Raw genomic sequence first — 26,579 nt, 5'->3', positions numbered from 1 at the left:
ATTTTTTACTTGCTCATAAGCGGCTACGGTTACGTTCCCACAACATGCAGGCACGTTATTGTATTTCGTGACAGAAGTCATAATTTGGATTTGTTTGGCTTGCTGCTAACTGTTTAGCTGAAGGAGGTCCTTTACACTAGACTATTAAAGGTCACGCACATTGAGGTGCGCTACCTACTCGTAGTAAGGTACTTATTTATAGCAGTATCAACACCCCCCCGTTACGTCGCGACAAATCGAATGAGTACATGTTTTAGGTAACCTAGCTTTCCTTTCATTGTGCGATTTTTTTGCGGCCTTTCTTGATGTAATGAAACGGAGTCCAACAAGGCACCTTAGTTAGGCTTTTAATGTTCCTTTCGTATCTGCCTAATGATCTCATCTATACTTATATTATAAATAGAATATATTTGATTTTTTATATGTTGATATAAAATTGTAGTTAATTGCGAAACTAAAAACTTGTTAACTAATTAGAAAAATATTCGACAATAGAAATCTACATTCTAAGCGCGTAATATTTTCATTTCAATAATAAGAAGATTTCAGTCTTTAATAATGGTAGATTTTTTGCTAAGTAAGCCGGAATAAAAAAGCTCACAAGCCACTTTATCCGCGAGCGCTGACTAAATGGCAGAAATTTTGGTTTTTACTTGATTAAAAAAAAAGTCCGTGGAAATATGTTATATCGGTTTTCAAGTTGAAATTAACTTTATAGGTTGTTCAATGTATTTTCAATCAAAAATGTCTTCAATCTTATGTAGGTACATAAATTTATAGGTAAAAATCTTGCCCTTTACAGCAGTAGCAGTATTATTGGGATGGGTGAGGAGTTAATGGAAAATTACCAAAAAAAATATGTTTTCTGCTACTTAAAAAAAAAATCGAAGCGGAAATTACGAACTAAATTAAACTATTAACTTGTTAACAACAGAATATGCGTATAGCTTTTATATTCTGCGCTTTCTGCCAACCTACCTACTTACTCGTATATTTATAGCGCATTACCGTACAAAGCAGTGCAATCTCCGGTTCCCTTGCAAAGCCGTAGACAACAGAGGCCTTTTACTTTTCGCCCTCCGTCCCTTTTCGTTGCATTGTACGGAGGGCGGCGACCGTAATAAGAGTGCACCCTCGTTTCCATGGCAACTCCTGTTCCCGCGAAAATATTGACACGGGTGTTGGGTCCAGACGGGGAGAACCCTTGGTAGATACAGGGACGCGTGCATATCATGATATTTCACGACTAATCCCGCAATAATGTGGCCATTACATCTGATAAGGAGTCAAATGCTTTTGTAATAAATCCAAGATATCACATATTAACAATACAAAAATTGTTTGTTTTTAAGGGTTGTGAATTGTTTATATGCATTATTATATATAATACATATAAACAAGGTAACCCGTCTACATAACCCTTCCTTTTATAATATCATAATCTTAATATGAAAACAATAATATACCGTCATTAAATGGAAAAATATTCTACAAAGTCAAACATAAATAGTAGAGCAATAATTGAGAGAGATATTTTATATCGACAAATACCAACTAAGAATGAGAAATATTATTATATTTCTACTAAAATGAGCTTGTATTTGATTATTTTGTTTGATTTACTTAGTTCTGTATATGAAATGAAGTTTAATTTAGAATGTCAATTTACCTTTCTTGGTGAGAAGCTTTGGCCGTGGCTAGTTACCACCCTAGCGACAAAGACGTGCCACTATGCGTTTTACCGTTCCAGTACAATGTGTCGCTTTACTACGGGTTTGGGTTAAATATAACTGCCATACCCCTAACCGGCTTGCCCGTTACCACTTTAGACTGCACCATACCTTATCAGCGGGTGAGAGGTGACTTGTAGTGGAATAAAAAAAAATGTATGACGTAAGTATGGAGAGAGTGAATTAAAATGAAATGAAAGTAAACTTAATATATACAACATACGCGAAAAAACTATACATAGATACAAGAAGTTGCATATAATTATTATTACCTTATATTAATTAAAGCGGCGATAGCCCAGTTGTTAGGACTAGTAGCGTAGCGTAGGGACTATGCACGTGTTGGTCTTTTCTTCTCTAGGGTGTCTATCTTAAATAGGGTGGTCATAAGTGTGTTTACACTGAGAATGTTTTGAATTAGTTTTCGTGGAAAAAAAATGCTTTTTTTTATTGAATTTTTTTACAACAGAACTCCTTATGAAAAAAACTTATGCTCCCTTTAAAAGTAATTCCGTTACACTATGTATACAAACGTTATCTATAAGAAGATTTACAAATGTTTATTACCTACATTACTCATTCCAGATGATTCTCATTCCAAAAGTAATTTGGTTAAGAGATGAATGTGGAATGATAAAAGGAATCAGTTTTATTGCACAGAAAGGTATCCGAGCCTAATTCTAATATTTTTATACAGTTCCGCGTTCAGGCATCGGGTTACTTCCTGCACGCATTTTAAATATGTGCACGGCACGAATTACGGTGTAAGGTATCTAGCCTAAAAAAAGATTGATGTAACTGTATTGTTTGCAATTTACATAGTGAAAAACTATATTACTTTTCAATCAACTAAAAAAAAGGAGGTTCTCAATTCGATTTGATCTTTCGAAAAGCCACATTTGGTCAGGTGAAACTGATGATGGCCACGAATGGCCACCGAAACTAGAAAATACTATTAAGTATTGCAAAGGATTGCGCTTCGATTTTGATATACAGTAGGTAAGCAATTTATGCTCGTCACAATAAAGAAGCTGATGGTGAAGTGCCAGGATAACTCTTAAACCATTAACGCCTCGACTTCGGAAAAAGCAAAATTTTGTAAAAGGGTTACGTTACAGCCTGGGAGGAGACCCGTGCTCTGTAGTGTGCCAGGAATGGGTTGATATGATGATGATGATGATTGTTATAACTAAGACATAATTCAATCGTAATCACAAAAACCGCGAACAAAAAAACTGACGTTTGATCTTCCTACTGCTCACGCGCTAACATAAAAAGTATCGCCTTCTTTGATGAATAGAGATCTATCACGATAAGTTCATTTAAAAGGAATGCTTATTTAATCTAGCTTAGCTCTTACGATTGTGGGGCGTGTGCTTACCTATCTACTTTGACAGTAATTAAGATCGTCTACTAATATCCTAACTTTTTCTTTATATGTGGTATATTTTTATCACTTAATAAAATAATTATTATATTATTCTACGTATTTACAACTAGACCTGTAAATGAAAGAAAGCCGTCCACGTCTGTCTGTTTTAATGTGCAAATCTAAAAAGAGTACTGAATGGATTTTATTAAAATTTTCATGAATAGATAACAAGCACCTCTGGGAGAAAGTACTTACCTAATATTATAATAAACGCTGAGTACAATAGTTTACGTGCATGATTATTTAGTGATTCAGTTAGTCGTAATTTGCTCATATACATAATATAGAATAGAAGAAGATTGCGGTTATTAAAAATTTATGTATTATTAGTATTTATTATTAGTATTTATGTTCCCATATAATATAATGATATATGCTTAACTAAAGGAATTTAGGGTTGCCACATTTTACGAATTATATTAATTAGATACCATCTGCTAGATTTACTACTTACTAGTGTCTACGACTGGATGATGGTTAGTGACACTGAGTATTTGAGGCCACTTTAAACATTTAGTAACCGTTTCGACACTTCTGTTAATGGTAAACCAAAGCATCGTCCTACTTAGTTACCAAGTTATTATCTATTGCTAGCTGTCGGCCGCCTTCTACGTCCGCAGTTATAACAACTTTTTTTTTACTTATTCCGTAGGATACGTTTTTTTCCCTGAGATAAAAAGTAGTCTATGTCAATCTACGTCCTTTCAACTACTAAACTATATCGCAAAAATAAATTTTTCGTTGGTTACTTAGTTAGGGCGTTAAGGAGGAACAAACAAACACACATTTTCGCATTTATAATATTAAGTGAGGAAGTAAGAATTCAATCATAAAATAATAACGAAATGACAAATGACAAATGAAAAAATATGTTTTGAAGATTAAAGTTTGCCTCCAAAACAATGTAAGTATAACGAAGCAAATCTTGGCTATGCAGGTACCACATTAAAAAAAATATGATAAAGTATTAAAATAAATTATATAAAACCAGTTGAAAACCCTAACAAAGTTTCAATAGCGTAATAATAACATTTGTTTATAGCATTATGAATTGTGTAATATCGAATCGATGCTTAGCGGATATTTATATTAGAAAGGCCATGGCACAGAAATGAAGTAAAGTCTAGAGCTGCATCGGTTGGTAAACAAACATGCGTCAGCAACTTGCTCCGCCGAATATGGGTAGAAACACGATGCAGAGTGACCTCCAGCGTGATCAACTTGTGTCTTGTGTCCACTTTACTGTATTTGTGTGAAGGTCATACTATGAAGTCAGATATAGGCAATATACCTACTTTAGTACAAGTTTGAATCCATCTTTTTTATTACTCAACATGTTCTGTTGTAGAATATTAATGATATGCTGTAATTCTATTATATAAGATTCGGACCATATTAATAAATTGTCCCGTGAAGTTTTCTTTATTAGTTTAAACGCAAATAATGCTCCTATTTTGTACTCAATAGAATTACAGCTTTAACTTTCAACTGTATTGAGTGGTACTTATAATGCGCTTTCCCGTTACAAAACTGATGCGTGCCGGCTCACGCGCACTAATTTGTGCATAAATATTAACAATGGAATTTTTGAAATCTAGTTAAGTCTAGTGACGTCGAAAATTCGCGTCTTTTTCTGTTGTGTTATCCTCCTAATATTATAAATGCGCAAGTTTGCATGGATGGATGGATGGATTGTTACTCTTACACGCAAAAACTGAGTAGTTTTTCAATTTGATATAATTTGGGAATGAAGACAGCTACGAAGCCGCGGGCAACAGTTGGTTTAGTAATAGGTTCAATAAAGCGATGTATGAATTGCACTAACTTTGGCTTTTATTGATACAAATATTTGTCAATACAAACAATATTGAACAATACAATACGATTCGAATCTAAGAACAAGTTTTTCAAAAATTCTAATAAAAAAATTAAACGCGTTTCAAGTTATATTAATATAACTATAAAAGAAATAGGAAGCGAAAACCTCGAACCTCTTATACTTTTAGTTGTCTGGAAGGGATCGTGGTCGAGCATCAAGAAACTTATCGATGTATGCAGCCGTACTTCAAATAACAATGTAGTTCTAGAAAGTCATTTGTATATTCAAGTTTATACCTACTGTGGATGATGAAATCAACCCAGGTTGGTAAGCGTATCTTTTATTTAAAGCTAAATGAATCATACCTAATTTACGTGTTGCGGAAATTTTTTGATTTGATTTTGACCTTTTATACCGATAACAGGTTATTGGTTGATTAAGTGAGACTCGATTTATAGCAGAAGTGGCAAGTGGTAGAGACTTGACTCGCCACCAATTATTCATGGACTTTCGAAGTGTTACGATCCCTGTGTTTATGAAATAAGTGAAAAATAATGTATCAAGTTACGCAGTATTTGATCTATAAAGTACTGTCAACGGTACGTCTGGGTTACAATTAGCTCTATATTCGATGTGGTGCGATAGGACGTGAGGTCACGTTAGTAATTTAAGATTAATCACTATTGAAATTGATCATTACACGAATACTACATATTTTGTCTGGAAAATAAAATGGAATGCGCTAACGTAATTGTTTTTAAATATTGGATTGTGTTTATTAAACTACTTTTAATCTCTATTAGCAATTCAAAGTACTAGCTGTACTAGTTATTTTCTTTACCTCCTATGGCGTATATGTTAAATCCGCAACAATACATATTTACGCATTTTATTATATAATAGACGGCCACCACATCATCAGCGTGAAAGCCTTTCAATACTTCTCTGCGACTTATATAACGAGTATAGTTATTTATATTATACTATTATTTATATAGTTAGCTGGTTTATCTTCAGAGTAAATATTATTTTTATCTAGGTAGGTAGCTGGTTTATCTACAGCTCTTTTTTTTCTCGGTTATCAGCACAGCCAGTAATCCTTATAATATTACTGTAATAAGGGAAGAATGATTTTATATTATCACTGTTATTACGACCACTGTTATTATCCTTGTTATTATCACTGTTATCACTGTTATTAAGCGGTGATTACCCAGGGCTTATGATTTCGGTATCACTTCCTTGGGGTTGGGTTAGAATCCCAGCACGCACCTCTGGCTTTTCTAAGTTATGTCAGTTTTTTAAGCAATTAAAATATCACTTGCTTCAACGGTGAAGGAAAACATCGTGAAGAAACCCGCCTGCATGCCTGAGAGTTCTCCTTAATGTCCTTAAAGGTGTGTGGGTCCCATCAATCGTCACTGGGCTAGCGTGGTGGAATACGGCTCATTGTGGAAGAAGATCCGTGTGAAGCACCGATAGTGGGTAAGGCTTCGGCTTTCTTTTCGTGGAGACCGAACTCGAGCCCAGGCACACACCACTAATTTTTCGGAGTTATGTGCGTTTTATTAATTTAAGCAATTTAAATAACACTTCATTTAAAAGGTGAAGAAAAACATCGTGAGGAAACCTGCATGCCTCAGAGTTCTCCATAACGTTCACAAGGGCGTGTGAAGTCTACCAATCCGCACTTGGCAGCTACGGCCTAAATCGTTCTCATTCTAAGAGGAAACCCTCTCAGAATGAGAAGCCTGACCTGTAGTGGTAATGGGTTGATGATGACGATGATGACGTTCCATAAATAAATAACGAGACCTTTTAAATGTACTTATAACTTTAAACTATATGGAATCTCTTTTTTTAAGTTTTTAAAGTTTCTCTCCAATACAATGTAGTGAACGAAGCAGACCCTTCAAACCTGTCTGCGTTTTCCGGAGGCAGATGCGACGCCCCTGTAATTCCATTCCCTTCACCCTCGTCTACCCTCGCCACGCTACCGCCAATTGCATTTTTATTACATTATCCTGAAACGTCTGTGTTTATGGAAATATTCGCGACGAGACACGTAGATAACGCAGTTGAAACTTTATTGCTCTCTGCAAACATTTCTAAGTAATTTGATTTCTTAAGAATATGGGGAATCTCGTTGTAGATACCTATTTTGGAGACATTACGGAATCTCATAATACGTCAACGTATTGCGATTGACTGCTGCCAATCTAGACTAATGTTAATGAAGAGTATTTTTTGGTTGAATTCGCTAATCTCAGGAACCACTTACTGGTTCAAAATGAAAAAATATGTGCTGGATAGTTCATTTATCGAGGAAGGCAGGCTATAATACATCTCGCTATGACCAATTACGAATTACTAATTGGTCGTAGCGTGATATGCGAGCATCAATGATTTTTTTGGAAAAGCGCGGGATAAAAGTAAGCCTTCCTTTGAAGGCTTCCGTGCGCTTCGTAAACGGTAGTGAAGTAATGCAAAAATTGTGTATAAAAAGTTCTAAAAAAAAATCTGCGTCAACATATTCCTATCCTTTTATTCCTACCTTAAAACATAAAAAAAAAATTTGTATCGCAATATGGTGACTATAAACATTTTCATGGTAAATAAATTGGCTCTAATATTCTATCTTTCTATATATATAAAAGAGAAAGTGTGTGGGTATGTTCCGAATAGGCTCCGAAATGGCTGGACCGATTTCAATGAAACTTTCATCTACGGATTGACCTGGCGAGTAATCCTGTAAATTTTGGTGACGATCGGAGCACTCCTATTTTTGAACTGTACATGGGTGTAGATAATGATCTTCACCCGCTCGAGAAGAGAATAGAAGAGAATGAATACGGAGAGAAATAAATGATTTAATATATTATGAGACTTAAATTAAAAATTTAATGATGTAAGTTTATTGTTTAAATAAAATAAAGCAAAATCTAGCCCAGCGAAGCGGGCTGGGTACGCTAGTATAATATATTATTTGCGGTGTTTTTATCAGCATGATACTAATTAAGAATTATCCAAATAAATACGTTATTCATGATCATGATTTGTCTGAAACGCAAATGTTTTCTCGGATGTAATTGATATTTTCTTTAGGTTGGCACGCTCAAGTTATAGTGCTACCAAGGCAATGTACTATCGAGAAAAATTAAAGATCCAAGATACACACAGGTGAAAAGTGGATTGGACGGAGTAATTCTTGTAATATTTTTTTATTTTTACATCATTAGTCATAAGTCCTGTACCTACCTAATTTTATGTCTGTAACTTCATTCATATTCTTAGGCTGCATTGTTTGAATATCAGGCGGAGAAACAAGGTAGTTTGGTAGTAGGTACCTGCCAATGTCTTGCGTTAAAATCATCGATCACTAATAAAAATCTATTTTATTAGTGAACTATGGTAATAGCATCTTTATTGAGGCGGGCGTTTATTTATTAAATGAAGTCACAATTTGCCATTTGATTTAAAGTTACTACTGTAATTTAGGAAATCGTTTTAAAAGGTCTTATTTTAGTCTGTATTTTTTATTGATGAATTGACATTTAATTATAATTTTATTAAGTAACAGTTGAAGTAGGAAATATTTTTGAATCAACGGGACACTTGTTGCCTCACTTGGCGTGATAAATACATAATAAACATACTGAATGTGGGTGGGCCTGGCTTAGTAGGTTGGCAGTGCATTACATAATAGATGTTTTGTAATTAATCTTATTAACATAATCATGAGGAAAGCGAACGGTCATGAATAAAAACACAATATTACTGTCTAGTCAGGTTGTAATTAAAAGTTGCATTAGGTAGGCAGGCCTACTTTAAAGTTATAAAGACATATATACTTTTCTGAATAAATGAATCATATCATTATATTGCAAAACACATAACATAGCTAACTAGATTTAACTGACTTTGAGATGGTGATAACAAAAATAATATCAAGCAAAGTTTTTGCAAGCTTGTCAAGCTTGCCGGCCGCTATTGAAATCATCGTAGCTACACCCATCACCCTAGGATTAAAAAACAATATGGATAACCGATCTAAAGAAGCCCTTCATGAGCCTATTGGGATGAATACATTTTATATTGGTTTGAACTGACACTCCTGAAATTTCAGGGTGAACTAAATCCTGTCACTAAAGACAATAGTTGTGTAAAGGTCAGAGTACTTATTTTTTTAAAGTCTGGTGGACATGAACTTTAATTAAATTGTATATCATATAATCGCGAAATGGCATCAAACGGCTGTTAGTTTGGTTGCTTCACAGGTAAAATTATTAGGTTCAACGTACGAAATGTATTCAAAAATGGAAAGCGACCGGGTGTTCCCAAAATGAGCGTCACGATGTGCAAATACATTAACGGTATCGTAGCGCTGTGGCGCTCGGTTCGAGCCTGACAGATATGAACCGGATGGGTGAGGAGCCGAGGAAGGACGCCGCATGTCCTGTCCACCGCCCGCCCGGACGTGTGGGCCTTCGCCAAAACAGTGATGTCATCGTAAGTCAACGCACATACAAATTCCAATTTGAATATATTTGATTGTGAATCAAAGGTAGGGCTGCTAAACAAGTGCGTAGAATATTTGCTTAGTTTCTTATCATACATAAATAGAAGTCCACTGACTAAACTTTCTGTGCTTATCTCTTAGTCTTAAATGGCGATGAAGTTACGTAATAAAGTTTAAAACTTGCCGGCCCAGCACTGCATAATGGTAATGGCATGACAGGGTGCAACGGTCCGGTCGTAGTTTATACACACTTCGCAAGTCTAAGAAAAGAGTAATTTTTTTACGTAGTCTCTCTATGTGAAAAGATCTACTTATAGCTATTAATTTAGTATTATTTAGGCTTAAAGCTTACTTTGGTCGACACCCTGAGCATCAAATTGAACCTTTTATATAACTTGGTCTACTGTATTTAATATTTATATTTCTGAGTTAGACCAAGATTATTATTGTCTTGAACGGAATTGGCACAATCGTCACATTAAATCTATACTCTTCTTAACAACTCAATCTAAATCAAATGTGGCAACCATAAACACTTGCCCTTACTAGACACAATAGGTAGTACCTACATATTAATTCTATGATATTGTGAATAACACTTGACATAGGTACGTGAGGTATCTACACATTGAGTGGGTTCAAACTTACCTACCCACATGCATCTGTGCTGTGAGTAGGAAACAAATACTTAGTATCTACCCTACACCTAATAATTAGTAGGTATCTACTTGTTAACAAAAACAGAAAAGAAAGAGTTTAACTTATCAAATATTTTTAAGTGTTATGATGTCCTTTTACTATTTTTTTTATTATAACTTATTTCTTAACTTTATTTATATATTTTTAATTATAAACACATTGCACTTCTATAGTTGGTAAAAAAAATCTGTACATTATACTAGTAACGCCATCTAGTCACAATAAGTTATACTACTGTACCAATCGTGCCAAGTTTGTATCCTATCAAATGATTGTTCTATTCGACGCTAGATGGCGCGCCTATTATGTGTAGGCTCTATTGTATTTGTTTTCTTTACATGTAGAGCAAAAAAAAAAAACTAAAAGCAGTTTTAAGACCTCTACAAGAACTAAAAGGCTTTTAAAATACTTAGCATAATTTTATTTATTTAATATGATTTTATTTTCTGAATCGAATTTTCCTTTGGGTAGGTTTTGCTGACCCTTTTACTGGTTCCTTAAGAGATGGTCTAAGTCTTGAGTTTAAAGTCGATTTGAATAACATTACCGCTATCGAAGCAGTAATATTTATCAACAGATTACCGGCTCACCGCGGGTCACTCATCTTAGAATAAGAAGGGTTCAAGCCGTAGTCCACCACGCTGGACAAGTGCAGATAGCTTGATATTGGTATTCACCCACCTTTGAAAACACGCACCATGCACGTTTATCAAGAACTCTCAAAAATTCATCTTTAAAGCGTAGAGTAAAAGAAATGGATATCACCGTTTCTTTTACTCTCTTAGCTATCTTATCTCAGCCATAGCTCTTAGTTCTAAACCGCTGTAATTTGGGGTGGGATAGATATTACGCCAAAAAATGGTAAGCTAAAATAAAAAAAAAATTAAAATTAAGGATCTTTCCTACACGCAAAGTATGCATGACACTTTTTCGTCTCTCATGGTGTAGAGTGTGTGACTGATAGGTCTTTAAAAGTATTGTTATTCTGTGAAAACTATTTTTGATTCCAATCTGCGCTTATTTTATTTACAGTGACATATATAAAATCATGGGTCCTATTACTCCTATGAGTTCTATAAAGGGAAGACTAATGACGTTTCAGTGCATACTTTAGAGTATAAGTTGATGTCGACAAATTTCCGAGTTCATTAACACGGCGAATGTCTGTGTCGGTGTCAGTGTCGGTGTGGGTGTCATTGTTATTTAATTGCCGGCTGCAAGACGGCCGCAGAGTAAATAACCCAGCAATTTTGCATCTATCTCAGTTTCCGTCGGCTCCTACGCATTAGGTAATCATCTGCTATTGAAAAATTAAACCGATCATAACCGACTACTAATATTATAAATGCCAAAGTGTTTTTGTTGGCTTTTCATTTTCCTACTTAGCAACAGAACAATGGATTGATGTGATTTTTTTGTATAGTGCTAGTTTCTACTTAGTTTATAAGCCGGATAATGACATAAATTACTTTTTAACCCGGAAATTGCGAAGTTCTAATGGAATCGATCTAAAGCGCTCATTACCTCTGCTACTATCTCTTCAAATTGTTCTGTTATTGCCTCTTCATGCCAAAATTATTCTTTATTAATTATATACATTAATAGACCATATTGTATTAGCACTTTTGACATGTCAAGTTTATATGTTTGACACTAACCTCTACCACCAAATCGGAAAAGAAGCCAGCCACGAAGCAAACAGTTGCTATTTTTCGAGGTGACCATTTGGCAATTTAAGAATCATCAAATCGAAGAGTTCTAACGAACAAACTATTCAATGCGAGTTCAAAGTTTAAACGACTGTTTCCATTCACGTTTATAAAGAAAGCTATCAATTAAATGTGTTTGAATCCTATTTTAATAATTGCTTTAACTAATATATTAAAATGTTTTCGAAATCATGCTATTAATATAAAGGTAGTAGGAGAAGTATGGTTTACCTAACAAATGGTTTCCGTACCTTTTGCACCTTTTGCACTTGGTGACCTATTACGACGTAATATGCCACCGTTTTTTAAGATGCCGTGCGTCCAGCACGTATCAGGTAAGGTGCTTAATGATAGTTGGATCACCTGCTGCTTACCATGCATCGTATTGTTCTATAAGCAGGTGAATATAGTGACCTGAAATACCAGATCTATATAAAAATCCAATAGATGTACTAGTTGATATAATCATATAACGTAGAAGCAACGACTATTGGATGTCGCCGAGCGTGGTCTTTTGGATGGACCGAGTCCTCTCCCCTCATTAACTTTCGCAAAAGTTTTTTTTAAGAAAAACGGCTAGGTGCGCGTTGCTTTCGGCTACAAATAAAATAAAAACGTGGAACGTTGGAACACTACAGTTTATTGCTATTATCGAGCCAAAACCACGTTTCTTTTATCGGGACGCTTTTAATCTTCACCGGTTTCTTTCCTATTAAGGTTTATGAGATAGATGAGAGAAGTTCGCGAAAGATAGACGGATCTTTATCTTTTGCATTAGGTATATTTTTGCGGTGTTTAGTGATAGGGTCGCGTTGCCACCCTACAAAAAGAGTTTTAAATTTATTTTTATATCTTAATAATACATTTAAGAAACTAAAATATCACTTGCTTTAACGACGAAGGAAAACATCGCAAGGAAACCTGCATGCCTGAGAGTTTCTTCTAAATATTATCAAAGATAAGTCCACCAATCCGCACTGGGCCAATCGTGGTTTTTCTCAATGTGGGAGTAGACGTGCCCTGTAGTGGGCCGGTAATGGGTTGAAAAAAAATATGATGTTGATGAATAATAAATATATATACTAATATTATAAATGGGAAAGCGTATCTGCTTGTTTTTTTTGTTAGTTACCAAGGTTCGACAACCTTTGAACCGATCTTGATTATATGTTCATTTATGTAACTTGCGTTCTGGATAGACGTAAGATTAAATTCATCTCGAAAAAGCTGCTGGTAAAAGTATAATTTGACCACATACTCTATTAGGTTAAATCTTGCATTGAAATGATTTGCATCTTGGAGAGGGCCATAGGCCGCGGTTTCCGCAGGTTTTTTTTATAAATAAATGCGGATAAAGTCACGGGCAACAGCTAGGCTTAAGTGCATTAGTAGTAAGCTTACAGGTATTATTTAAATTGTTATAGGCCAGTACTCTATACGTTATTGAAAGAAATAGCGGTCCCGAAGTGGTAAAACTCGATTGTTTTAAATTATAAGATTGAACATTAGTAAGGTTCTATTGTCAAAGACTATACTTGTTGCACATTTTGCCAAGGCACTGACAGTCATACTGTTATTTTACCTCTTTTTTTAAATTATAATCCAAATCCAAAAAAGAGTATTAATGCGTGTGTGTTTCAAATACGTGCTAGTGTGCGTTATGTTGTGGTGTGTGTGTGATTTTATTATGTAGAATTCAAAAAAAAAAATTAGTATTAAGCACTACTTCTCTATATAAAATACTAGCTGATATCCGCGACTTTATACGCCTGGATTAAGGTTTCTTTTTCACGCGGGAACTATCTTATTTTCCGGAATAAACTTTCGCCTATGTTCTTTTCCATGTCAAAAGCTACATGCGTGCCAAATTTCATCCAAATCCGTTCAGCCGTTTTTGCGTGATTGAGTAACAAACATCCACACTTTCACATTTATAATATTAGTAGGATATGTGAGAGAAATTTCATACTCTTCCGTCCGCGCAATTTTCTTAAAAATATGTATTCGTATTTATATATGGATAGCAACGTACGGGATCATGTCTATGAAAGCTAATCTTACGTAGGTTGGGTACTATTTAAATAATCATAAATTCAATATTGACCCAAGGCAGCGGCTGGTTAGCTGCTCGAGGGCTTTGGGTATGTTTATTTACACAAAGTTTGACTTCCCGTGTGAAACAATCGTAGTAAGTGTGTTTTAAAAGAAATTTTAAATTTAATTAACTGTTATTAATAGTTTTGTTCGGCTTTGTATAGTTTTGTCGTAAGTATTAGAGCTTTTTGTGACAAAGCTCGTCCGGGGAAGTACCGCAATGCTTACTTCTGCCGCTAAGCAGCGTTGCTGTATTCCAGTCTGAAGGGTGTGGTTGCTGGTGTGATTACAGGCACATGAGGCTTAATACCTACGCCTCAGGTTGATGGACTTAGAACTGCACTTTGTAGGACCTCTTTTTGGGACAAAGCTCGTCCGGGGAAGTACCGCCATGCTTATTTCTGTTGCTAAGCAGCATGGCTGTATTCCGGTCTGAAGGGTGTGGTTGCTGGTGTGATTACAGGCACAAAAAAAATCCAAGGTTTCAACGGTGACCTATTGATGTCTGATTTCTGTCCGTGTGTATGTCGCGATTGAAGTAATGACTTACAAACCAGAAATATTTGGTATAGAATATTAAGTCCAAAAAAAAAAAATGATTAAATTAAATGATCTCTCGGAGTTAAATGCAAATATAAGAATAGGAATTAATACTCAACCTTTAAAAAATACTCCTTTTACCTTAGATACAATCATGTTTCCCGCGAATAACTACTTAAGTGTGAGTACATCATAATTTTTTAATGTCCTCGGCAATGTACCCTCTACGCCCGTTTCGCTCCGAAACCGGAGCATCCTCAGGAGATGTTGACTTTACAATGAGTAATTGTTAAGTCAAGGATCTGTTTGGTGTGGAGTATACGGATTGAAGAAATTATAAATTACACCATACAGATTCTCCTGCTGTTCGCGGAGCATAGCAAATTAAGCTTAATTTTCATAAGGCATCCTCTCTTATATAAAAGGTTTAAGATCATAGGCCCACCATGATGCTGCATTGCAAATAGTAGATTGCGGGTTGTTCCCGTACGAAATTTGCAAGCTATATCACGTCATCTTTTAATTACTTATGTACTAATACAAACACGAAAAGTAATTGAAGGCTGAATCCGAAATATCTTGAGACTTAAGCAATAAATAGGTGCCTACATTCCGTAATATAGGACCTTTGACATAATCAATTAAATTTAGCAAAGCTTATTTTGATATTATTGCCTTGTGTTGTTGCTTTGTAATACATGTGCTTACCTTGAATAATTAATTTGGCAATTATAAAGATTATTGAACCAAATCTATACTTATAAATAACTGTAACGTCGAATTCTGTTCATTGAAGATATTTAAAAAAAATTTTTTGGAGGGCACTATCATAATACTGTATTTTTTTTCTGTCTGTCTGTATTATGACTTGAATTCAAATTATATTTTGCACGCTATGAGTTCATACTAAGAGGTAGGTAGGATATATGGTACTTTTAAACCTAAATTCAGCTCAGTCAGTTCCTTAGAGAGAGTGGGTGGAAGTGTTTACACCATAACTCCGTCAAAGGTTAACCTATTTAAATAACTCATTTTGTTCTGGATAGGTTATACTATCAGTTTAGTTTTGCCCAAACTTTGTATAGATCTGATGAGTATACCTAATTGGAGATAGAGGACCGAACTCCTCAGTGGACAGAAGCAAACCCCGCACTTAAGGCTTAACGATACTGAATACATGGTAAAAATGGTATAAATTTTCTTTGTTAACCTTAAGCATACGGATCAACTAAAATGCTATTTTGATTCTTCCTTTAATGATTATTATTCTTTATTATGATAGGAGCTGAGAGTGACGGATTCCAAGTTAGCTTTCAAACTTCGTTTACTGACATGGCTCAACGTTGCTGTTAAGTCCTCGGGACGGGCATTTACGTTTGGCAATGTTTACGTGATTCAAGGTTTCTTATAGTGGGTAAGATAAGTTATAACCTCAGTCATTTGTTTTAATTGTTGAATAACTATCAGTACTTGATATATAATTTTATCTTTGGCACTTCCAACACGATTGAAAAACCTTTACGTTTAGTAGGTATCTGATTTATTGAGGTAGGTGCATACAATGCAGCAGAGGGCTGCGTCCCGTAATTTACGCAGGTGAAGCCGTATGTCATATCTACTGATAAATATAAAAACTAACAAACCATTTTCTTGAGAAATCTTAAAAAGCTCTGCATAGACTTAATTTATTTAAAAAATAAACAACATGATACCGAAGGTAATTTTAGATTTAAGTTTATAATATAAGATGGATTAAATATTTACTAAATTTTGGTTATGACACAGAAGAGCAATCTACTGAGTTTCGGTAAAATCTGCCTTCCGAACCGGTGGTAGAGTCACAAGGAAAAGACTCAGTTGACGGTTCAAAAGTGCTTATAGAAAATGCAAGGCAATAAATATAAGATGTAAAAGAATTAGGAACTTTTGAATTTGAAATAGCTATTTATTTACCGTTTATCCACTCTGCGCATGCGGTGTCGTAAAATGGTTGACTCGACTTGTTGGAGCTAAGCGGCTGCGAAATGCAAATACGACGGATTCGAACCGGTTGCTCTAGAGATAAGGAACTCGCGTGATAGCTGATAGATATCTCCGCGCTGGGATTTGATTAGCAAAGCGCATTGTGCGCACCCCTATGTTATGCGATAATGGTCACAAAAAACCGACGACATCCTTTGATAAAAAGCTCTGTCCCCTTCGTAGTTGTCTAGGATTGTAAATCAACGATCTCAATTTTATGAGGGGCATCTGTTTCTATTTTGTATGGCAATGTTAACCCCAATGTATCATAGTTTCAAATTTAAGATGAAGCAACGTTATACACCAGAATATTCTCACGTCCGCATTTCGTCTGCGTCTTCGCAATAATTATGATCGAACATCTGGTAATTTTTGTTCATTGACACCAATCTTATGCTGGAGTACTTAGTATACCTCTAACTGTTGGTTTTATAGAGCTGTAATACACTTTTGAAGCTATTATTCCTTTTACGCGTTTTAAGTGAGATGCGGCTGTAAATCAGATGAGAGTGATTTTTACCGAATGAGACGCGCAGATTATGTGAATAAAATGTCTTTGTTTGATGTCGACTGTAGTGTAACTCTAAGATTTAAAGTTTTTAGTAGTAATTACCATGAATATGAAATTGATTATGTCTTACCTTGTAGTCTGTACCTTGCGATTGTTAATGGTCCATTACCCTTAGTATAAGATATAAAATCTCGCAATCGTAGTCGTTTTCGAACATAGAAGCTCTGTTATACGTCAAAGTAAAATAAACCTAATGGTGCTCATTTTAGAGTAGTAAAGTGGTAGAGTACAAAAAGTGCTGGCTGTAAATGTTAAAAAAAAAAGTATTTAGTTATGTAGAATAAAAGTAGCCGTTAATGTGCTCATTATATACAATGAATATTACTTAAGCTTTATTGGCTATAAACTGGAAAATCTGTGAGGTGTTATAATTTAGTTTTATTAGTTTATACGCAAAACACACATATCTTAAATAGCCGTGCGTTCATCAACTCAAGACCGTATTTTGTCTGTGTTTTGTCTAAAAAAATACACTGTACAGATTTTCCTGGTTTACAGTGTTGATTGTATTAAGTAAATAAGTTCCATTTTACTCTGATATCACAGTGTTTCGATATCTGTAATACTACGATTCCGATCGTATAGTTTATGTTATACTAAGGGTTCTGCAGTTGGTGAGCATCTGCTTATAGATGAGCGACTCATACGCTTAGTACAGTCGGTATGGCATTCGCCCTCCGCGCACTGTATACTACACAAGCAGACCAGTCTGCCCGAGCGCGACCCGTCACGCGCACCTCTGCACGACCGCGTGCACGAATTTAACCGAAACGTTCGAATAAAATCACGGTAAAAGTTGTGACATAAATACTGTGTACAAGTGTCAGTTAAGTGTTAGTATCGCACCATTAGGGTTTACGAACGATTACTACGGTCGGCATCCCGCAATTAATGTTTTGGATTACCTGTCAATTACATCGAAGATTTAGGTTTTATCCTGCCCTATGAATTAACTATTTTATTTATATATACACTTTAATTGTAGACCACAAATAGAATAAATATATTTTCTCTCATACACCTAGTAAAAATATATAAGGCACTTCAGGTGGCCTTGTTAAAGGTAACTATGAACGATGGAAAAGCTGTCCTCCTGTTGCCGGAGCATAAAATATACTAATCTTTTCATAAGGCAAAATTATTAAGGGCGGAATTATTATTGGAGACCTAATATCTCGGTCTATTAAAAATATCTACTACAGAATTAAACCAACGTTTAGTTCGTTTTTTTTTACAAACAATAAATATTTTAGAATGATACAAAAAATATTCAAGGGACTAGCTGAACTGTTTCAGAATTATAAAGCCTTGTAAAGCCTCAATAAATGGGCTGCCTGACCCAAATATTTTTTAAATCATTAATGTACCTTCTGGTATTTAGTGGAGACTTCTGGAGATTAGGGCGAAAATCATACAAACAAACTCTATAAATATGACATCTTTTAGCTTAAGTAGATAACGTTTTAGTTGCATAGGTACAAACCTGGTGTATAATCCTCAACAGTCCGTTGTAAGTTTCGAATTTACTGGTCATGCCTGTAGGCTGTAGGCACTTTCGAGTCAAACCTCTCGGGAATATTTCCATGTCTATCTCCGAGGCCAACTTTCCGATACAGTATCCACGGAATTACTATTCAAATTGCATTCGGGCCAGGAAACCTGTAGCAATCGCTCTTCAGCTTGGCTACGTTTTAAATAAGTAGGAAAAGCACTTCTATGTGCTTCGATTTTATCGTACAGTATAAAGTACAAACGTCCTATTGTCTGGTTAAATATAGCGATTTAAGGATCACAATAGCCTACTATTATAAGATTACAATAACTAATCAAAGACTTGAGAGCAATTTACTTTAACCAAAGTAAACTATGTTAAAAACTTTCTTGTTATTATTATTAATAATTAACTCTGTGCAACACGCGTTAATGGATTAGGGGATATGGATTTAAAAACTTCTACCCCCTTTTTATTTTGGTTACGGAGGGAAAATCTACTCATCCAGATTGCTGGGCGAAAACTTAGACGATGTGGGGTCCTTACCCACTTAAACCCTCTCGGCGGCAAACCTTGGCAAGTATTGGAAGGCTCCGGGATTTGGGACCTCCTGCAGTACCCTTACAGGCGCTTTTATTTTTCAATGCATCGTTAATTATTTATTAGTGGCGTACATAGATAAATGGATTATCCATATTAAAAATACTTCTCGCGATACAAGTTGTAAGAAAACTTTTGTGCACATGCACAAATGTATACGTATGTGTATATGGTCACGAAAAAGTGACTTACTATCAATTGAACCGCAATCAAGTATAGTGATGTAATAAAAAGTACCTATTTACTATTCAATATAGGGAATCCTATAAAATGCTGGAGGGAAACAAGAAAATGTTGGTTGTTTTCGTTCACTGACCGTACATAAGCGGTGTGTGTGTTTTTGTCGTACAACATCCTACTAAGCAAGGTAGCAATTTCATTTTAACGCTTCGTTAAATTCGTTTTAGTGCCTTAATCGATACTTCAGACTATTAAATTTCATAACGTCCATTTAGATTAAACAGACGAGTAGATTTATTGAAATTTGTTACGTCATGAATAAATAGGCAATGTTCTCTTGAGTTCTTACAGACAGTACTTTACAAGTCACTGGATTGTTTGTAGTCTGTATTGATACTTTAATATTATTTCAGTTAAAGATTTAGTTAAAACTCTCGATGCACACGCTCGCTCTCGAGAAAGAATATAACGTTTCACTAAATAAAGAGGTTTTATTCCACATTGTACCAACGGGCCAACGTGGTGGACTACGGCCTTAACCCCTTCTTATTGTGGGAGGATACCAGTATCCTGTATTGGGCCGGTAATAGGGTTATATAATGATGATGATGATGAATTGTTATTATTTGCACCGACCAAATCAGATACTGAATTCATAGATGAACGGTATAAAAGAATTTCGTTTGTGATATATATATCTCTATCAGAAATCGTTAATTTGAGTTTTTTTTCCGGATCGGAATAGCTGAAAATCATCAGCAAGGTCTACTCAAAACAAGAAAGAAAACTGTACACGGATTTTGAAGTCTGAAAATCGATCATTTCGCCGATTATTGTGACGTTCACGATAATCGGCGAAATGATCTTGAAATTGTTTTGTATATATATCACAATAATTTTAAGATAGTTGTTTATATTATTATCAAATATGCAAATATAAATTGTTGTCCATTTCAAAATAACAGTCGGATACATAAATTTTATTTATCTGCATAGATTAGTCTTGTTGCGTTGTTATGCTCAGCGCGTTTGGTGCCGCCGCCGGCGCCGCTTAATAGCATTATTCGTTAAGCCTGTAAGCAGTAAATACAACTTATATAGGGTCCCTATAGATGAAGATTTAAGTTAGTTCAATGTAGATAATAGGCCGTTTTGATGCTAGCACGGAATATGTAATTTCACAATGTTATGTTGACTATGTGGTAAATTACAGTTCCGCACGTGTATCCTCATATTCATTGTTCTGAGCGTGTATCAAATGTCGTTTTACAACGCGGAAAAATGCAAACAGTCATTCATGAAGAATTAATATGAATATTTTTTTATTTACATGGAAAAGCTAAAGCCTGATTTGGAATTATCGATTAACCTTATGTCCCTGATCAACACAGCCAGATTACAGATGTATTAAATAAGCGATTATTTAATGCAGTTATTGTAATACATGCTTTCACAAGTCTACAATAACGCGCCACTATAACATAATGACTAAAGTTAACTTAACGACCACCTCGAGTTGGTACTCGGTTACAATATTAGCAATCTTCGTCACGAGCCATGGTTAATTTTCGTTTAAGTTCAATAACTTAAGTTCTTGTTAATATCGTATGTTGTGAGTTGTCTTTAGCTACATATATTTTTCTTAATCTATAGATAATGAATAGTTTACCATAATATTAGCAATCTCCGTCACAAGCCGTTGAAGCTCAATAACTTGATTGTTCTTGTTAATTTCTAACGAAGTTGTCTTTAGTTACCACATAGAGTTTTTTATAATGTCGTTTTAATTTTTTGGAAAGTTCTGAAAACGTTTTATTTCATGGGCCAATTAATTAGGTGCCTATCTTATAGTAAATTTAGTAATATCTACAAGTACTTCTTATGTCTCGCAGGCGTCACGAACCCGCATCTGTTATTATCAAGCCGCTAGAACAATTTCAGAGTGGTACTTACAAAATAATTGCGTTTCTTAAGCACGACTAGCAGACATTGAACTTTTCTCCACTCACACGAGTGATTTTATCAGAGTAAAGCTATTACCGAAATTGTTTATGAAGAAATATGCCAGCCTGTTAATAACGTAGTAGTAAGAAAAATTGCCTAAAAGCTTTTTCTAGACTTCGCTTTTAGTTTTAATAGACCTAAATAAAAGGAGAAAATGTTAATATATATATATATATAACGGCGTTTCCACTACTATTTGACGACTATTTACCGTAAATCGTAAATAAACTTTGTTTCTTAAAGATGATTTGCATCTTGCAATGTAGGTAATTTAAGTAAAACACAAAGTAAATTCAATAAGCTTAGTTACTATAGCTCTTAAATGAATACTTCATTATATATAGATATGTAAATATCTTAATTAAACAATAAAATATGTGGTCAGGTGTGGATGTCGACCGTAGTAAAACTTCGTGTTTTTATTTTCATTAGGAAAGGGTGTCATGTTTTCTTTCTGATATAGTGATAACAACAAGAGAAGATCTTAGTGTTCTGTAATAGTGATGGTGTTTATTTGCGATGCCGGATTGGCGATACAACGTTCTGTCGACGAGCGAGGCTTATTTAGACGCCGAAGGGGGTCCGCCTAGCGATCCTTTTGCCGCTAGCTATCCACGTCGTGCCGACCGCTCTCGACCACTACATACTTGCCCATATACCACCATCTTCCTCGGAACGCGTACACATGTTCCTTATCGCTTAACGCCACTGCAAAGCGAAAATGGGGATCCTTATGCGGATGCCTATTCCGTTGATCGTTCTTCCAACCTAACGGACACATCCAGTTTTGCGCGCTATGAAGATTGTCGATCTCAGTTGGAAAGTTCTTTGTCAACAAAAAGAGAGCACTCTGATAAACCTGATGGGAATATAACCTTACAGGTACAAAAAGTGCCATTCACTTCAGGCGTTTTTTATGTAGCGGCTAAAACTGATGAAACTAAAGATGTGCAGAGCAGTGACATATTCCCTGCTGAGGAAACGGATTCAGATGCCTTATCTTCTTGCACATGCGATAGTTTTGAACGATGCGAGTTCGATTGCAGAGATTTTGAACCCTTCTCAGATACATGTTGTTGCGATCCTCTCAGCGATGGCGTGTGCAGTCGCAGTCCCAAGGATGTCGACTCTCCCGAACACTTTTGTGATCGAATCGTTGAAGAAGATCGTGTATCAACTCGTAGTGACATGGAAGGTCTGGATTTAACTCTTTTTGAGCCAGCGCAGATTGATTCTAATGAATGTGGAGATGAATCTTCAGACCAAAATTCGGCAGCCGTCGCAGTGTCCCTTTGTGGAGTGTTGTATTCACTACCATACATAGATAGCGGTGAGTGTATATTTTGTAATTAATGCATACTCATATACAGTTTTACTATAAATACCTATTTCATATGTTTGTTTGTTTATCCTTATTTCACGGCTTAACTAAGCAACCAATTGACTTGATTTTTACATAGATTTAATTGAAAGGACGAAGAGTAACACTGGCTACTTTGGGCCTGAATAAATTTAAATTCCTAAGGGTGTTTTACAGGAACATTCGTATGTTTACACCAAATGTCTTCCTTCACGTCTTATCAAAGCACCCTAACGATTTATTCACCACATTCATATTAATACACCTCAGGGATAATATTATTTGAAGAATTCTATAATTAGCATAGTGCACCGTTAAATGATGCTCTTATATTTGTCTGGTCAACGCCAATCGCACCTGTATCGGATACGAGCAACGGTGTGAGGGAAATTACTATCCCATCAATCATAGTCATTGTCATAGCTGCAGTAACAAGAAGATATTGGTAAGCATTATTGCCGTACAGAAGCGCAATGTTAGCGCTACTTGATGATTCTGCCAATGCTGCCAGTGAATGCCAGTGGCAAAAAGATCGAGTAGGTAGGTATGCCTGTTTTTTTTATCCGATACGGTACATTTCTTGGCGACATGTCATTATTGGTAGCGTGTTAATTAGTGAGGATCGAAGACTCCATCAGACTTTTACATGTTTCTCAGAATCAGGCTATCCATTGGCGAAAAGCGATTGAAAATCTCTTTTGCAATACAGTCAGAAAGACAGAGTTCTGAGGGTTTAATATATCTTGTCAGCCATATTAAACTATGTTGGGTACCGAACGTTCATAATAACCTGTTATCAATATCTACATAGAGCAGATAAAAATATTTTAAATTTTATAAGCTTAATATAATGTTAAAATATAATAAAAATATACAGACAAAATAAATATATTATTTTATGAGATATATGCTTTTGCAGTCTATCCTGTCAGTGTCATGTTACTTTATCTTTTTTCATATGGCTTCCATAGCAAAGTTGTTTCTTCTTTTATCGTCTGCGTTTTATTCTCTTTTTAGAAAATCCTGCGTGAACCAAAATTATGTCTACCCATTATCTCGTCCTATCTCATGCAAACAGGAAATTAAAAATAGACAGACATAATTATCTGGTGGCGCGTATGTTAGCCCTATATCTAACAAGCCAGCTATTTCTGTGCTAAATTTCAGCCCCTGGAAACCATATTTTAGTGTCTTGCTCATCGTTAGTTAGTATCTTTTCCGGGATAAAAACTATACTACGTTGCAGTTAGGATAGCTTTTATCCCGTTTGTAAGCTGTAGGTGCCAAATTTCATCAAGATTCTGTGCAGTTACTAAGCTGAACAGACACACGCCCACTCCATTGCATTATAAGTATACTAACATTTAATGTATGTAAAGTAGGCTTTTACAGAATACAAAATAATAAAATATAGTAAGTAAACATAGTAGTAAAACATACGAAATATTCATGAAACATTTGCGAATTAAATATGTTATGAATAAAGTGCTAGTAAATGACGGAAGCACTGACTTGGACGAAGTACGTTACAAATTGTTACCGTTACTGACTTGTAAGTTTCTAATTACAACTCTAGATAGCGAGAGAATGTTAGCTCACATGCAAATTCGATAGATTTTGGACCAGATAAGTGAATACAAAACGATATTCGTGCACGAGCTAGATATGTAGTTCCTCATTTAAAATTACAAATGCGAGCAGTAATAACATATGTACGTTTCTAACGGTTACAAGATTTACGAAGTGTAAATTTGTACTAACGTATGGAATTTAGAGAAGTAAGTGTGTAAATGTAAATTTTAGTCTAATTGTTTCCGTGTGAACGAATATAATCATAAGATTCCGGCTATTATTTTCGAACGATATGTTATTAGGTGAACCGATTAGATCGTTCATCGTTCCTTAAAAATATGCTTTCAGTTTAAGATAAAATAACTGGTTTGCGTAAAATCTGGTTTTAAATGTACTATTATGTTATTTGAGACTTTTATTTAATTTATTGACTTACAAGCATGTTTAGGTATACATCCTAAAACTTGTTTGCTACATAATCGACTTTAATTTCCGAAGTCTTTACTATTTTAAGACTATTTTGTATAATGTGTATGATAAGTTTATATGGTGCATGTAAAATATATATTTTTAATTTGATTGATCCTCTGTTTTCTACTAGGCCATTTGATGTGTACATTCATATTGATTTTTTTTTACTGTACTTAAGCACTTTTGAAACGTCAAGTCTGTCTGTTTGTAGTGCCTCTACTACCGGTTCGGAAGCCAGATTCTACCAAGATGAAGCCTGCAAGAAACTCAGCAGTTGCTCTTTTCCGACAACAATAACTTTAATTTTAACATTCATTTTTCTATCTCGCAAGAGATGAAAGCGGAGCGGATGCTTCTAAGCAACCTCGTCATTAAGAAATTCATCAATTCACTTTTTGTCTATAAAGACTAATATTATGTCTTACAAATACTATATTATTTTAAAAATATAGTGAAATGGTTAAATATAGCTTCGATATAAGCAGCTTTGCGCCATAACAAGACCCCGTAGGACATGACATTATGAAAGTACGCAAAATAAAGAAGGTAGAGCTATTTAACCGTCAGTATTCTGTCTATTTTTTCTGATTGCCTAGGCAGCTGAGCTTAGTTTAGCCACTAGTTAATCTATATTGGTACCCCACTGCAGCTAATTATTCAAGATCAGGCCCAAAAAAACTGTGGAGTTCTCCATTTTTAATGATAATCCATTTATCATTTTGTTTTTTATTAATGTTCGTTACATTTGGTAGGATAAACTCAATACACTTCGGTTTTCGTGTAACATCTATTGTCGAGCCGGGGCAGTAAAACCGATCAATATTCCATCACGATAAATTCTTTTTCATATAATAAGTTGTGAAAATATTGATCTTTGGCAAAAAAAAAAAGTTTTAGTATACGTGATCGTGTGTGTTAGCTCATATTTTAAAATTACCTTGTCGTGTCGGTATATATATTCCGGAACAATGATTGTACGAGTGCTTGTACTCTCATTGTTAAAAAAGAATTACGTATGGCCGTGGCCGCGGGACGTGGCGGACCGTATAAACATTTCGCGTTCAGAAAGAAAGTGTTGTAAGTAAAAAAAAACTATTTTCATAAAAAAATTCGAAATACAATTTACTCTTACCTAAACGGTTAATTAAAGGGTAAATAACGGAAAACGGGCAGCAGCAACCTCTGTGCTACTACTACTGTCTGCTATGGGCAAACAGCCTCCTGTTTAGTAGGAGATCCTTAGTCCACCAGTGGACTGTTAAAGGCTGTTGTTGAACTCGAAGAGCATGATAAGCTTATCGTATTGACACTAACATGGGATAATAATTATTCTCAACATCTCTCTCTCTCCTACGAAAGAGAGGCATGTGCATATTATGTCTCTCTTTCATAGGAGGGAGAATATTAATAACGCTGATGATGATGAATGATAAACTTCCTTATTGAAGAAACGTTTTACTTGCGTTAGGTCAATTTTCTACAAATAGGTATTATTTGCGTTTCATACACATTTACCGAGAAAGTTACAGGGTCAATGTGGTGAGCCTATATCTACTTTATGATGTTTTGTTGTGGTATTTGAAAAATTTAAAAATCACTGTTTAAAGTAATAATAATGATATCATATATAGGGCTCTAATGAACTTCTTATTAAGTATGTAGACTAAACAGAAAATTCTATTTGAAAATTTTGAAAATCACTTTTTAAAGGAATAATAATGATATCACATCTAGGGCCAATAACCATTTACTCTTTTTTTTTTTT

The 26,579-nt window shown here is 35.0% G+C and overlaps 1 protein-coding gene across 4 annotated transcripts in view; it reads left to right on the top strand.

Moving 5' to 3' along the window:
• The window catches only part of LOC120637945 (ras GTPase-activating protein raskol), a 213,909-nt gene that overhangs the window by 18,490 nt on the left and 168,840 nt on the right, over positions 1-26,579 (top strand). Inside the window, exon 1 of one of the 4 annotated variants that reach the window (XM_039910019.1) lies at positions 21,844-22,741. The exons of the other annotated variants lie outside the window; for them this stretch is intronic. Within the exon in view, the coding sequence (XP_039765953.1) occupies positions 21,931-22,741 (811 nt within the window). The 5' untranslated portion in view covers positions 21,844-21,930. Of the gene's footprint in view, positions 1-21,843; positions 22,742-26,579 lie in introns of those variants that run through there. 4 annotated transcript variants of the gene reach the window in all.

Source organism: Pararge aegeria, chromosome 4 (genome assembly GCF_905163445.1).
Source record: "Pararge aegeria chromosome 4, ilParAegt1.1, whole genome shotgun sequence".
Taxonomy (NCBI): Eukaryota; Metazoa; Arthropoda; class Insecta; order Lepidoptera; family Nymphalidae; genus Pararge; species Pararge aegeria.
The sequence above is the reverse complement of the archived record's forward strand: the minus strand, read 5'-3'. Positions and strand labels throughout refer to the sequence as shown.